Genomic DNA, 15,090 nt, shown 5'->3' with positions numbered 1-15,090 from the left:
CCATGCTTAACTTCAGGAATATCTTCATTTTCTAAGCGATTTTGCAGCAAAAGTGTAAAAATATGATAAGGTTTCATCAAAATTGAAAAGTGTATTTCATTAACATGCAGAACCATTTCACCATAGTATATCAGATTATATCAGTGCATTGAGAAGTATGTTTTTAAGTGATGGTTTTCAAATATGAATCTAGAAATATTAATTCTTCCTCCCACACTGACTACAATGCAATAGTGAACTAAGAGGCAAGTCAGTTATTATGTGCACTCTTTGGGTGGTTTCGGTTCCCATTATACATAAACAACATTATAGTTTATTAAATAAAACACAGGAGAAGGTGTTGTACAGTGCACATCTTGAAGTCATGTATTTTGAGGACCTCTTATAAGTGATAATAAAAGAAAAAGGAGGGAAAGTTAAATAAAACTAGTGCCTAGGATCACACAATTTGGTAAACTGGAGAAGCTGGGATTAATCCCAGGTTTTCTGTGCTCACATTGTGCAATTCAGCCAAAAGATGTATCTGTTTAGCTTCCCCTATATCCACCTTACCGCCCCCCTATAACCTCCAGATTGCTACCTTGCTCACATAGATGCGGCTCTTGTCCCATCATAGTCCAATCTTTATGGCCCTTGAGAAAATGTTTGTGAGTACCCATGCTCTAAGTTAAAGGCGTTATGCACAGTTTCTCTGCGAGCCTTTCTTTTACTGTTTCCAGTTGCAATTGACAAACGCTCATGAATTCAACTGTAATGGCCAGTTCTCAGACAATACCCAGATCCACCTGAAAAAAATACACTTTTAGCGAGGAAATTATCACCAAGTTCATGAACCATAAATACCAGAGTATTTAGGAAAATGTCCTCGGTTTCATGTTGCAAAACAGTACCGCAGTACTGCACAGAGCTGAAAACACTCACTTCCATACAGTTTGTGCCCCAAAACAAAAGCCATAACCATGATTCAGATGTAAGCATCACACCCCAAACAAAATAAGTGGTCAAATTATCCAACTTTCAACCATCGGGAGATTGTTGCCTCAGGGCAACCAACGGATGTTGTGCATAGGATGCGTGTATATCAATGGCTGCTGCACAGTTTGTGTTAAAAAATATTACACTTTCCACCTTGGACGTATGACGTTACAATGCATGCTATTACAACGCATGCCTTTATGACGCAAGTTTTACAACGCAAGTCGTTACAACGACTTGCGTTGCGGGGCGCTGGATAGTGAATAGTTTAATTTACTATTCCAACTCCAGTCCCCTTGGATAGTAGGGAAGGTGTTGGATAGTAAATTAAAACTATTCCCTATCCTAGAGCGCCCCCAGCGCAATTTGTTGTAATGACTTGCGTTGTAATGGTTGCGTCGTAATGGTAGTGCGTTGTAACAGTTGCGTTGTAAAGGATGTTTCTATTCCACCTTCCAAGCACCACTCAGTCCTAGCCATGATACCAAAGGAGTAAAGCTGACAGAGCTCTAGTTGTGACACAACTGGGCACACATAATGCAGGATTGATTTATCTCCCAAAGCTCATAGACAGGCTTCAACAATTTCAAAATAAAACTTCTGGATTGAGCCTTGACCCCTCTTCGAGTCATGTAAATCTTTCTCTTACTATGCACCAAGAAGCAAGCTCTTTTTGGCTTACAAGCAGTGCTTAGTGCTAACCATCAGACTCCTGAAAGTGGGACAATTCTGACTATTCCAGGCCCCCAAAGCTATACGAATGGCTTGGGTTTTGGTATTAGTCATTTTTAATGTACATTGAATGAATAAACAACTGTGGTTGTGCTCCTCTCTAAATTAGACAGACAACACCACCATGTGGCAGGCTGTCATAAGTGCCGATGCTGACAATTAAGTGCTGGTGCCAAGCACCGGAAACCACTGGCTCAAATTAAGCCCTGCTTACAAGGTTCGAACGCGCTGTTCAGATCATACTAATATGGCAGATGTCCTCTGGAGTTGAGGGTTAAATGCCCTAAGATTCCTCTCAGCTCAGTCCGGAGGATAGATGTAAACTATCTAATCTGGTTTTGAGAAAACTGTAACAGAGCAGCTTGTTTAATCAACCCTTTAACTGAAAATCATCAACACGGAACAGCAATAGATTAACACACATTAGAGGATACCTTGAAATCGCTGGTCACGCTCTATGTTAACATGTTGTATAGCATATAAAACAGTGCTACTCACCAGACTGAGGCCCTCCATGCTCACCCGCCACCACTCAGGCGTGGTACTCATACACACAACAGAGCATCAATAATGCGCCAAACGGGAGAAATTAGACCTCCAGAAGACAAATAGCTTCTTTCAAGAGTTCCTGGTTTTTCAATATTATTTACTAACCAATCAAACCACTCTATAGGGCTTGTAAGGCATCATGTGTGGCACTAAATAAAACACTAAAATAAATGATTGGTGTGTGCTTTAAATTCATTTTGCTTATTTCTGTGCTTTCAGGTTTAAGTCCAAATTATCCAATTCCGACAGAGCCCCCGAAACCCAAATGCGACGCCAGCTCTTGCTTCCGAGGGGTGCAGTGCATAAACACAGCAGATGGGTATCAATGTGGCCCTTGCCCGGATGGCTACTCAGGGAATGGAGTTACGTGCACAGATGTCGATGAGGTACTGAACAGTGGATGTATTTTGATGTTCATGTTTGCTCCACGGTAAGCTAGTGGTGGCCATGCAGAGGTGGTTCATGCCTGCAATGAAGTGACTGGGGAATCTCAAATGTTTCCAGCCCGGCTCAACAGTAAAGTAATTTATTTCCCACAAAGAGTGAAGCACATCAAGTCACCAGCTCTGCTGCTTCTGTGGAGGTGTGGCAGGGTCAAGTAAAAGAACTGCATGCACCAATGCCAGAAATGTGTAGTCACTGCGTGCTCTAAGTTGACCCTTAACTGGTGATTGTTGTGGCTTTGAATCCATATTTCACAAATTCTCACCCTACACTATGGTCTCCAGTAATATCTTGAACAGAGAGGGGGGACTTTGTGCCTGGTCATTCATTTGTCCAGCGGGACGTAATTTAAAACCAGTTTTCCAAGGTGCAAACAGTATTGTTGTGCCTCGTCAATGTAGTCATTGGGTTGTCTCTGATGATAAAACATGAATTACATATCAGAAGATCTGGTGTTTAGGCCCTCCCAGCTATACTGCATCCACCAAGTGAGTAGTCAGAAGGTGATGTACATGTTCACCTTTGTAGAATGCACTGATGTACTTTCTAGTGATCCATTTGAACTTGGTGTGTTCAAAGTTTCAGCCGTAGGACTCACAAATTCACAATTTTCTTCGCTTAAACCACGTGATCTTCACAGGTAAGCCCAAGCATTATACCCAAACAGCTGGTGTGACAGGAGCAAAAAACATGTGTGTTGTGCCCCGGACTGTCACCAAAATCAAATAAGGCTTTTAAAGGTAAAATAAGATTAGTGGCCCACTTGCATAGGTGTAGTAATATTAGCTTTGTTCCTCAGTGAGAAAAGAAATAGTGAAATAAATCAACAGACTCATGTATGCTAATGAGAAGTTTAGTGTACAGCACTCTTCAGGTTTCTGGTTGCTTAGGCAACTTCAGTAGAAATTTAGAAATCCAACGCTCACCTCCGTGCATCCACTCCTCCCGGTCAGACCTCCAGGCACTGTGACAGAATGGCCTGTAGGTGCCGTCAGCTGGGTGGGTGTGAGTGCTGCTAATACCATGGTGTTCCCCTCTCTTTTTGAATAAATGTTTTTAAATCATCCTACCAATGCCCTTGATACTTCTCATTAGCTCATTTAAAGTTCCCATTTTTCCATGACCAAAGTTCCGACATTGGTGATAACTTTAACAAAAACATTCTGACAGAGTGACAGTAGCATAACTTGACTTCCAAAGGATACATTATCATTTCACAAACTTGGTCATGAAAACTTGTCTTTGTTATCTGAAGTCAATCAAAGGCAGCGCTGAGCAGAAGAAACTACACTTCTTTGTCTGTATCCTTATGTCTGGCACACCTAGTGCTTGTAAATGGCCCAGGTGCTGTGTTTTTTGACAATCGACCCAGTGGTCTAATATTACCATTTTATGATGCGATACTTGATAAAAGTGACGTCAGGACTAAACACGAATGCTTCGAATATTACATGGCACCTTCTGTTCAATCAGCAGTAGACTTGCCCACTGAATGTCGCATCGTCCCGCCTGACCCTTGTCCGAGACAGGACAGGCAAGCAGGAAGAGGAAGGGACGTCACAGGAAACGAGTAGTCTGTAAGCCAGTGTGAGGCTGGCAGGGAATAAAGCCTACCTCCGTGTCGGTGTGTTATTGCCATGAGCGCTGCGACAATGGCGACGAGGATGGGATATCTGTAAAGCCCACAAGCAGCACATCGCTCAGCCACCCAACGTGGCCGACCACCGAACCCTGCAGCGGAAATCAAAACACCGCCAAAGCCACGAAGCACCAAACTGCTGCCAGAGTGAAGCGCTCACCGCCGCTGCCCCAGGAGAGAGAGGCGCGAAGAAGCCAGAGTGCATGTGCCGGAACGGCACCCCAAGCACCCCAACCGCTGCCCAGGGAGAGAGAAGCGCGTGTGTCAGAGCGCGATCACCACGTGCTCCCAGAAGTGAGCAGTCGGGCTTGCGCAGCACCGGAGAGCAGTGCCCGATCCCAGGCGCGAGCGAGGAGTGAGGAGTCAGAGCCGGATACAGCGCGTGGAGCGAGGGTGAGTCCAAACCCCGCCGTCTCCCTCACGCGCGCCGTCTACAGAGAGACAGAGACACGAGGCACACTGTCCCGCGCGGCGGCCATTTTGGGGTCAGGCGCCCGCCTACAAACAAACTCACGCACCCTCCATGGCGGCCATCTTAAAGTCAGGCGCCACTCGGTTTCGAGGACATTGCTAAAATAAAAAGGCAGCCAAGACACATACAAGCTCAAGGAGCTGAATAATACTAAATAAAGAACTGTGTGAAGCCAGCAATACGTAAATAAAGCCCGGACAACGCTTCACCCAGCCATTCAGAGCCAATCATTTGCAGATGTCCGATCAGGGCCCTGATAGCTCCTCAGGCACTGCTAGCACAGCTCCAAATACATCAGGCACAGCAAGTTCAGGAAGCCCAGCTCCAAGTACAGGAGGCCCAGCTTCCCCAACCAACGTGCCCACAATGGCAAATAACCCCATCGGAGCCTCATTCATGCGCCAACCACAGCCACTACCACTGACGCCAGGCAACAGTATGGGTCCATCGTGGAAAACTTGGAGTGAAGATTTCGAAGACTATATGGTCGGATCCCTAGTGCAAGACAATAAGCAAAAACTTGTGGCTCTGAGAAACCTGATTGGCCCAGACATTGCACAAATTATCAAAGAACTGCCCAACGCAGCAACGGCTACCTATGACGAAACCAAAGCTGCCCTCGACAGACGTTTTCTTCACAAACGCAACATAGACTATGAGCGCCACACGTTCAACCTTGCCACGCAGGAGAAAGATGAATGCATGAGCGACTTCATCATGCGCATACGAAGACTAGCACGATATTGCGACTTCGACAACTTCAAAACGGAAGATGCTCTGAGACTCCGCATCATTGACGGATGCCAATCTGAAACCTTACGCCGGAGACTCCTAAAAAACCGTATACACTGGAAGAAATTGAAGAACTGACAAGAATCAATGATCAAGCGGAGGACTACGCGAAGCGAATGGGGACACAGAAATCATCTGATCACAAGGACCACGCTCTGCGAATTCAAGGCACACAGGTCCTCCAAGACTACCAAGTCCACATCCAAATCTCACAGGTCCCAACCTTCAAGACGAAGCTCGCGACACACGAGGTCCGTGAAAGCCACGCCCACCTGCTATAGATGTGGACAGGACTACCCGCACTCAGGACAATGCCCAGCAATCGGGCAACGATGTCACCGTTGTGGGAGAGACAACCATTTTGAGATTGCATGTCAAGCCAAACAACCAAGTCACAGATCATCGACCAAAGGACATGAGGCACGTCATCACGCCCGAGCCATAAAAGAGAGGGGAAGACGGTCTTCCAGCTCATCAAACTCCAGCACCCAGTCAGCCTACTCACATCAATCAAGAGGTCGCTCCGGAAGTGGTCACCGCACCAGGCGTCAAGTGACAGAATCCTATCGGTCACGCAGAGACACCTCCAGTGAATCACCATCACGCACCCCCACATCACAAGACAGTGATGAATATATATGTATGGTAACAGTCCCAGACCGTGATGAGTACATATGTATGGTAGCAGACCCGGACCGACTGAAGCGATATCCAAAACTCGACATCCTGATAGGAGACCATCCAGCCAAATTTGTCCTGGACTCTGGAGCCTCTCTAAACTACATCTGTGCCTTAGAACATCAAAATATGAAACACAAACCCAAATTGGAACCGGCAGCCGTCCGCATATTTACGTGGATGTCACGCAAGCCACTACCCTGCCTAGGCCGCTTCCGCACCACTCTCACGTTCAAGGACCGGACAATCGATGCCTACATCCATGTTGTGGAAGGACCAGATCTGGCAGACTGTCTACTCAAACTCGTAGAGCTCCTCTACATGACGGAGGACGCTCCTGACATTGTTGCAATTTCCCAACCTATTCAAAGGACTCGGGAAGCTTAACCACTTCAAGGTAAAACTCCACATCAATGAAAATGTGACACCCATTGCTCAACATCATAGGAAGGTGCCATTCCATCTACAAAAAGCCGTCGACGACGAACTCCAAGATCTCCTCCGAACAGACATCATAGAACGCACGACGGGACCCACCCCATGGGTATCGCCAGTCGTGGTGGTCCCCAAAAAGGGGCAAGATAACAAAGTCAGGCTATGTGTCGACATGTGCGCACCCAACACCGCCATCGAGCGAGAACGCCATCCCGGGCCGCACATCAGCGACATGATTACCAAACTCAATGGCGCCACAGTATTCTCCAAACTCGACCTAAATAAAGGTTACCACCAGCTGGAGCTCCACGACAAGTCGAGATATATCACGACCTTTACCACGCATCAAGGCCTATTCCGCTACAAACGCCTGAACTTTGGCATTTCCTCGGCCGCCGAGATCTTCCAGGAAGCCATCAGGCGAGTCATTCAAGGCATCCCAAATGCCTTCAACTACAGTGGCGATCTGCTGGTATTTGGGAAAGACCAAACAGAACACGACACTGCCCTGGACAGAGTCTGCCATGCACTGATGACCGCGAACCTAACACTTAATGCCAGCAAGTGTGAATTCCACAAAGACACCTTAAACTTTTATGGACACATATTCTCAAAGGAGGGCATGAGACCAGACCCGGAAAAAGTAGCGGCCCTGGCTGACACTCAGAAGCCCCGAGACGTCACTGACCTACGCTCCTTCCTTGGCATGGCAAGCTATTGCGCACGCTACATCCGCGACTACGCCACGATCAGCTACCCGCTGCGGGAACTTACTCGTCAAGGTCAGCCATTCGAATGGACGGACGCGTGCCAGCAAGCATTCTCTGTGATCAAACAAGCTGTGGGGTCAGCCATCAACTTGGCGTACTTTGACACGAAAAAGAAGACTGAAATCACGGTGGACGCCAGTCCGGTGGGCCTGGGTGCCATTCTAGCCCAATACCGCGAAGACTCAGACCAGCGACACATCATCGCCTATGCAAGCCGCAGTCTCACGGATACCGAAAAAGCGTACTCCCAGCCGGAGAAAGAAAGCCTAGCTGTGGTGTGGGCGTCCGAACATTTCCACCTTTTTGTCTACGGCAAACATTTTATGATCATCACGGACCATCAGGCACTTATTACAATCTTTGGAAACCCCAATGCAAAAATGCCACCACGCATTGAGCGGTGGGGCCTGCGCCTCCAAGACTACGTCTTCTCCATCGTCCACAAACCTGGAAAAGCTGATAACCCAGCTGACTTCATGTCAAGACATCCGCTGGCTGGTGCCCGCACTGCACTCTCTGTGGCTGACGAATATCTCCACTTTGTTGTTGACGCAGCATGTCCTCCCTCCGTTCCTGTTGAAGCCATCCAGGAGGCATCTGCACTTGACCCCCTCGTACAGGCCGTGATGACCCGCATCCGCACAAACTCATGGAGGGACATGAAACAGTCATCCCCTGACTCAGCTCAACTTCGACAAGATCTGGCCGCATTTCAACGCGTACGTGATGAACTCTCCATCAGTGACAATGGTCTCCTCTTAAGAGGGGGGAGAATCGTGATTCCACTTAAACTACGCCAAGGGGTCATCAACCTGGCACATGAAGGACACAGAGGCATCAATGCAACCAAGAAAGCTCTGAGAGAACGAGTCTGGTTCCCCACCCTTGATTACATGGTAGAGACAACCCTGAAAGACTGCATCACATGCCAAGTGGTCAGCCGAGAAGAACCGCCAGCACCGTTACAAATGTCAGAGCTGCCGGAAGGAGTATGGCAACAAATTGCGGTCGACTTCTTTGGACCACTACAATCAGGACAGTACATCATTGTTGCCATGGATGAATACTCCCGATTCCCATTCGCACAACTAATATCATCTACCCGAGCAACGACAGTGATCCCAGTGCTTGATGAGATATTTGCTGCCTGGGGCCTCCCACTGCGAGTAAAGACAGACAATGGACCTCCCTTCAACGGCCATGAGTTTACAAACTTTGCAACCCATCTTAATTTCAAACACCAGAAAATCACTCCGCTGTGGCCACAGGCAAATGGCATGGTGGAGCGATTTATGGGGACACTAAAGAGGGCAATCCAGCAAGCAGAGTCAACTCACCGAGACATCCAACAGACATTGAATGAAGTACTAAGAGCGTATCGAAACACGCCGCACAACACCACCGACCAGTGCCCAGCCACTGTGATGCTGGGAAGGACACCTCGAACAAGACTGCCCATGCTGAATGAAACTCCTCAACAACGAAATGTCACGGTTGATCATAACACCCTCGTGGAAATAGATCACAACAAAAAGCACAGAATGAAGACATATGCCGACCAACGCAGACACGCCAAAGACTCTGACATACAAGAAGGAGATTGGGTGATAGTGCGAGGTGATCGACGAGCCAAGGCAGACAGTCGATATCTCGACACTCCCATGCAAGTCACTAAGAGGAAAGGAACCATGGTCACAGCCAAAGCTGACCACAAGCAAATAACGAGAAACATCTCACACTTTAAAAAATGTAACCGGCGCAGCCGACATGAGACCATGTCGAATCAACCCTCAGGTGACTCCTCCAATCAGAGTGACAGTAGTGACCAGAGCCACCACAGTCCCATGCAAATGGTGGAAATCACAAATCACCACAGTCCAGCACCAAGACACAGAGAACGGCCGCAACGTCTAATAAGAAAACCTCGACGTCTGGTTGAAGAGATATAGAGGAAGTGAGACTTTGCAAAACAGGGGAGATGTCGCATCGTTCCGCCTGACCCTTGTCCGAGACAGGACAGGCAAGCAGGAAGAGGAAGGGACGTCACAGGAAACGAGTAGTCTGTAAGCCAGTGTGAGGCTGGCAGGGAATAAAGTAAGAAGCAGAAAGCCTACCTCCGTGTCGGTGTGTTATTGCCATGAACGCTGCGACATCCAGTTACCTGTCATAAAGTCAGCAGTGTAATAACCTGTTTTCCTTGTTTTAAGTGCCGGTTTCAACCCTGCTTTCCTGGAGTTCGTTGTCTGAACACGTCCCCAGGTTTCAAATGTGAAGCCTGCCCACCAGGATACACCGGACCAGCTACACAGGGCGTCGGGACAACCTATGCGAGGACCAATAAGCAGGTGAGGTATTGTTATGTTTCACCATCCAATCAGCAAGTAGCTTAAGCCCACTCCTCCTTGAAGGAGGAAGCTGGAACCTCAAGCACTACCTTCATTGGTTGCTGCCCCCACTCACCTTGGGCCAGATGTAGGTATCCAAATACCGGTCAGTAACGGCCGAAAATACCGATTTTCAGCTGTTACCGACCGAATCTGTATTCTGAGATGTAGGTGGCACTGTAAACAGTGCCACAGGGCTTTAAAGATTCGTTATTTACCACCAACTATTAGTTGGTGGTAAATAACAAATACCTGTGTATATGCAAATCTGTGCATGTACACCTGTGCACACATGGCTTGTGTGCCATGTGGCACACATACATGCCCTAATGGCATGTATGTGTGCCACGTGGCACACAAGCCCTAATCAGGGGTGCAACAGGGTGTCAAAGTGACACCCTGCCACCCTTGAATTATTCAGTATTTACCGAATCGGTAATTACCGATTCGGTAATTGACATTCATTCCTATGGGCCTCCAGGCCCATAGGAATGAAGGGCAATTACCGAATCGGTAAAAACCGATTCGGTAATTACTGAATCATACCGATTCGGTAAAAAATACCGAAAATTTACCTACATCAGATTTACCGATTCTAAAATACCGAATCGGTAAAATTCAGTATTTTAGAATCGGTAAAAATGATTTACCTACATCTAGCCCCTTGTTCTTTATTTGATAATTCCCTCTAAAGCAGAGGTCTTCAAACTGGGGGTTGTGGTCTTGGGGGGTGGGGGTCTTAAGAAGTCTGGGGGGTGGCACCAGGCTCTGGCCAAGAGAAGCATCATGCCATGTTTTAATTCACAAGCTTCAGAAAGTCACTTTGTAATGGGCCACCACTAACAACTTTTGTCATATATATCCTGACCGGGAGTGTGTGTGAAAGGGGTATCAGAACATAATTGCAATGTTTAAATATGTTTAGACATATATAAAAATTGCCAATTTTGCATAGTTCATTGTGATCAATTGAGGGGGGACCCAATGATTTTTGTTTTTAACATGGGGGGTTTGGCATTAAGAAGCTTGAAGAGCACTGCTCTAAAGCCGGGTAAAACTTCACCCGAGTACTGAAGGGTCTCCATTCCATAGTCAATGCCATGAAGAAATGAATTTATGTTACGCTAAGCATGTTGGCATGCTTATTATAAGGCCAAAAAGAAAACACTTTCAGAAAGGAAGAGGAACAGTAGGTCCACATTGGGGGTCCCAATACTACCCGGTGTCACAAGAGTAGAAGCAGACTTTTCAACAGCTACACCTCAAAGATGGAGCATCCACAGCTCCTCTTGTAGCAGCAGACGGAGGGCCGGACTACCAGGGCTCAGGTACATTGATTGAGAAGGGAATCTTAAATATAAATAATAAAATGCTTATCACCCCTTCTATTACCAGGTGAGATAAAGTCTTCAGTCCATGTTAAATCCTGGCATGTGAAACCTGCGAGAATGTAAGGGGAAAAAATGCCCAGGTAATACCAGGACGTGTGGATTTTGGGTGGTATGATTGAAAATACACATTTTATGGCCCATTTTTGCAGACTAAACTTGCACTAGATGAAGGTGATTGGACACAATGAATTACGAACATCTTGGTGTTGGATTTTATCAGGTGTGGTTATCATTGCATCTGGTCCCTGGGTACTTGTAATCAGGCTCAGGTGGGTGAAAGGATGCCGCAAGCACCCATCCCTTTCAGCAGACTCCATTGTGCGCACCCACAGTCTGCACCGCAGATCTACCAACAGGAGCAAACAGTGGGGGGAGGGGCACCACCTTCCTTCCTTAAAACAATGGACTCTTCTGTTTCTTCCTGCTATAAACCCTTTTTTCCATCTCGTCCTCCTATTAGGTGTGCACAGACATTAATGAGTGTGAAAATGGGCGAAACGGCGGCTGTGATCCGAATTCTCAATGCATAAACACCATGGTAAGTGCAGACTGCAATTGCTTGACTTAAGAATCAACGTGCAGGACACAAACAGAACAGCTGCAATCTTTGTCAACAATATGATCAGTAAAAAGAAGCATTGTTTGTGATCGCCATCTGTGATTCTGTTTTAGTTATTCACAACGAGCGGACCTGACCAAGGGGGGCTGTAGGACTGAAAGATTGAACGATTGCAAAATGTATAAAACAAACATTGTGAATACCATAAGGTGCAGGTTTGACTGAAAGCTTTTATTTGGGAAATGCCAAAAGTGAATGAAAATAATTTAGAGGGTGATTTAAAGTCTGGCGGCTGTCCTCGCTAAAAGGGTAATGAATGTAAAAAGGGAGAACTGGACATCTGCCAGTCTTTGGCGAGACTCCTGCATCCATCAAACTCTAAATAACTATCTCAGTGAGAGACAGAGGAACTGAGGGCCTCATTTATGAGACTCTTTGCGCCTCCTGAACGTCACTTTTTTAGTATGTTCCGTGGCGCAGAAGCCTGCGCGATATTTATCAGCCAGCACTAAGCCACTTTTTTTGTCTTAATTCTGCCTGATAAACATCAGTCCCTTTAACACAGTGTTCCGCGTTAAAGGGACGTGCAATGGGTGTTGCTGGGGGCGTTCCCAGTAACATCCATGGCCTTTTGACACTTCCTCAGATTCACGAGAAATCATAAATCTGAGGCAGCACCAGAAGCTTACGCCTCCCCAGGGGAGGCGTAAGGGAGGCACAACGAGGAGAAATGTCTTTATTTCTCCTCGTTTTTCCTTTTTCTATGTGTGCTGCATCCTGCAGCACACATAGAAAGAGTAAAAAGCCTCTTGTGATTGTTTTTGTACAGAAAGGTTTCCCTTCCTGTACAAAAATAATCATCCACGCAATGCAGGCACCCTTGCACCATGGTGCAAAGGTGCCTGCGATGGCGCACACCGCAGCCCATTGTGCGCCGGCACAGGGGAAAAGGACAGGAATTCACTGTATCTTATAGATACGGCGCATTCCTCCCCTTTTCTTTTGCCATAGGGAAGCGCAGCAGGAAGGCCTGCGGCTCTTCCCTATGGCAAAACCTCATAAATGAGGCCCTGGATGTCTGCTGAAAACACCTGGTGAAATACAAGAGGAACTTCGGGTCTTGCTTAGAGTTTGACATACAGAATACTCTGTCACAGATGAGGTACATGTCCCATCCCCTGTGTTACAATTGTATTAAATCCTATGGCTATCCATCATATTTTGACAAATAATCAAAGAGATCCCACATGAAATACACTTCTTCCATTTCTCAGACTGACTAAAGAGGAACTACGTGCCTGAGTCATAAATCTAGTTATTCGGGTGAGTTGACCCAAATCAGAGGTTTAATGCCGGCTCTGGTTGGACCGATAGGTGGAAGCCAGGAGGGGGAAGGTAGTAATGAGGTGGAGGAAGATGTGTTAGGGGCTCCAAACGTAATGAAAGAGGAACCCTCAGTATATATATCCAGGCAGCCAATGATTGTGAAAAAATGGGGGGAAACGAGATATCATACGGGTAGATCTCAGCGAAGGGAGGCTACCGGTAAAAAAAGCTGCCTTGAAAAAAACCCTACTAGGAACATGAGAAGAAGGAAAAGAGAAATGATGGAAGTAGGAGCTAATAAGAGGGAAAAAACTCAAAGATCAGAGGTGAATAAAGTAAAGCCACATATGGAACAGGAAGAACAATGGAAAATAATAAGAGAGTTAGAGGATAGAGAGGATAGAGAGGAGAAAAGTGTGAAAAGAAAGCCATCAGGATCTCGAGGAAAACCAAGGTGTAGTAGGGTGGCGATGGAAGATGACATGAGAGATCAAATATCAATGATCAGGGAAGCTAGCTCAAAGGGGGTTAAATATGGGGCCAGGCAAACAACCACTAATGACCTATGGATTTTTCTAAAACCCGAAAATGGTGGCAAAGGGGGGAAAAAAGCTAGGAAACTAAACCCATTAAATCGATCTCAACTTTTACTTATAATGGGAAAATGTGCAAGTCTTAGGAGTATTGGGATAAAGGACCTCAAAGAAGTAGGGTTTGTTGAATGTAGTACAGGAGGGGAGGTGACAAAGGTCCTATTTCACTCTACCTGGGTGAAAGAAGCAGTGGAAAAAGCGAAAAATGAGCTACAAAATGAGGGCGTCAGACTGGTAAGGAAGGAGGAAATACAGGGACAGTATTTCCTGACGAACCACGCTGGCCTAGGGGTACGGCAGATAAGGCTAATTAACTCGAACTGGAATAATAAGGAGGATATTGCAATTACTGTAACCAACTGTGAAGCTGCAGGGTACGGTGAAGGTGTATTAAGTAGAAATAGATATGAAGCCCTAGCATCCCCAGAACCAAGGGAGTATGATGAGGAGGGATTCCTTAGTGAAATCGATTAGGAGTCTGGGTCGTCACACAGCCTTTCAGTCCTATCATGGAATATAAATGGTTATAAGAAAATTTCGGCACAGACAGAGTTTGACAAAATTATAAAGAATAACGATATTGTGTGCCTTCAGGAGACATGACTGTGTGACGATACCCTAAAATCCTTAGTTACAAAAGGATTTTCCCAATATTCTAAAGCAGCAAAGAAAAATAATATGGGGAGGCCATCAGGGGGTCAATTAACGCTAATCTCCACACAGATAGTTAGACGGGTTGAAATGCTAACTTTACTTTGTGAGTGGGCACTAGGTTGCAGAATCTTATTGCAGAAGGTAGATCCCCGATATGAAGGAATATGCATCATAAATATGTATACACAGAAGGGAAAGGCTCATGATTATAAGGAGATTCTGGGTAAACTGAAAGAAGATCTAGAGTCAACTAGCGTTAAGTATCAGAAGGATTTAGTACTAGTAGTAGGCAATTTTAATCATAGATTAGACCCCAGAAAGATTGATAGTTGGCACAAACAACTGTTAGAAGCCCACAATATCGAAGTAGCACTCTTTCCAAGGGGGGAACTCTCACAGCAGGATGAGTCATTTAGTCAGCTAATGGGGTCCTTGGGCATGGTATGTGCAAATGGAAGATTTCAACAAGACCGGCCAGCGGGAAGGACTTTTATGAGGGGCCAGCAACTGTGCCCAATTGACTACATGTTTTGTCAGGCCTGGTGTTTTGACAAAATAAGACATTTCGAGGTGGTGAATATGACAGGTAGCGACCACTTCACTTTGAAGCTAGAAATACTTATGCCGAAATGTAAAAGTAGAGATAGGGCTCTACAGGTCAATGTGGACTACCCGAAACGATTAACAACCTGCATAT

The 15,090-nt window shown here is 46.2% G+C and overlaps 1 protein-coding gene across 1 annotated transcript in view; it reads left to right on the top strand.

Annotated features, from left to right (window-relative positions):
* THBS4 (thrombospondin 4) overlaps positions 1 to 15,090 on the top strand; it is a 256,126-nt gene that overhangs the window by 96,915 nt on the left and 144,121 nt on the right. Inside the window, exons 7-9 of the mRNA XM_078675199.1 lie at positions 2,476 to 2,642; positions 9,694 to 9,831; positions 11,722 to 11,799. Of these exons, the coding sequence (XP_078531325.1) occupies positions 2,476 to 2,642; positions 9,694 to 9,831; positions 11,722 to 11,799 (383 nt within the window). The remainder of the gene's footprint in view (positions 1 to 2,475; positions 2,643 to 9,693; positions 9,832 to 11,721; positions 11,800 to 15,090) is intronic.

This window comes from Lissotriton helveticus, chromosome 2_1 (genome assembly GCF_964261635.1).
Source record: "Lissotriton helveticus chromosome 2_1, aLisHel1.1, whole genome shotgun sequence".
Classification (NCBI taxonomy): Eukaryota; Metazoa; Chordata; class Amphibia; order Caudata; family Salamandridae; genus Lissotriton; species Lissotriton helveticus.
Note: the sequence above shows the minus strand (reverse complement) of the source record. Positions and strands in the feature narration are given on the sequence as shown.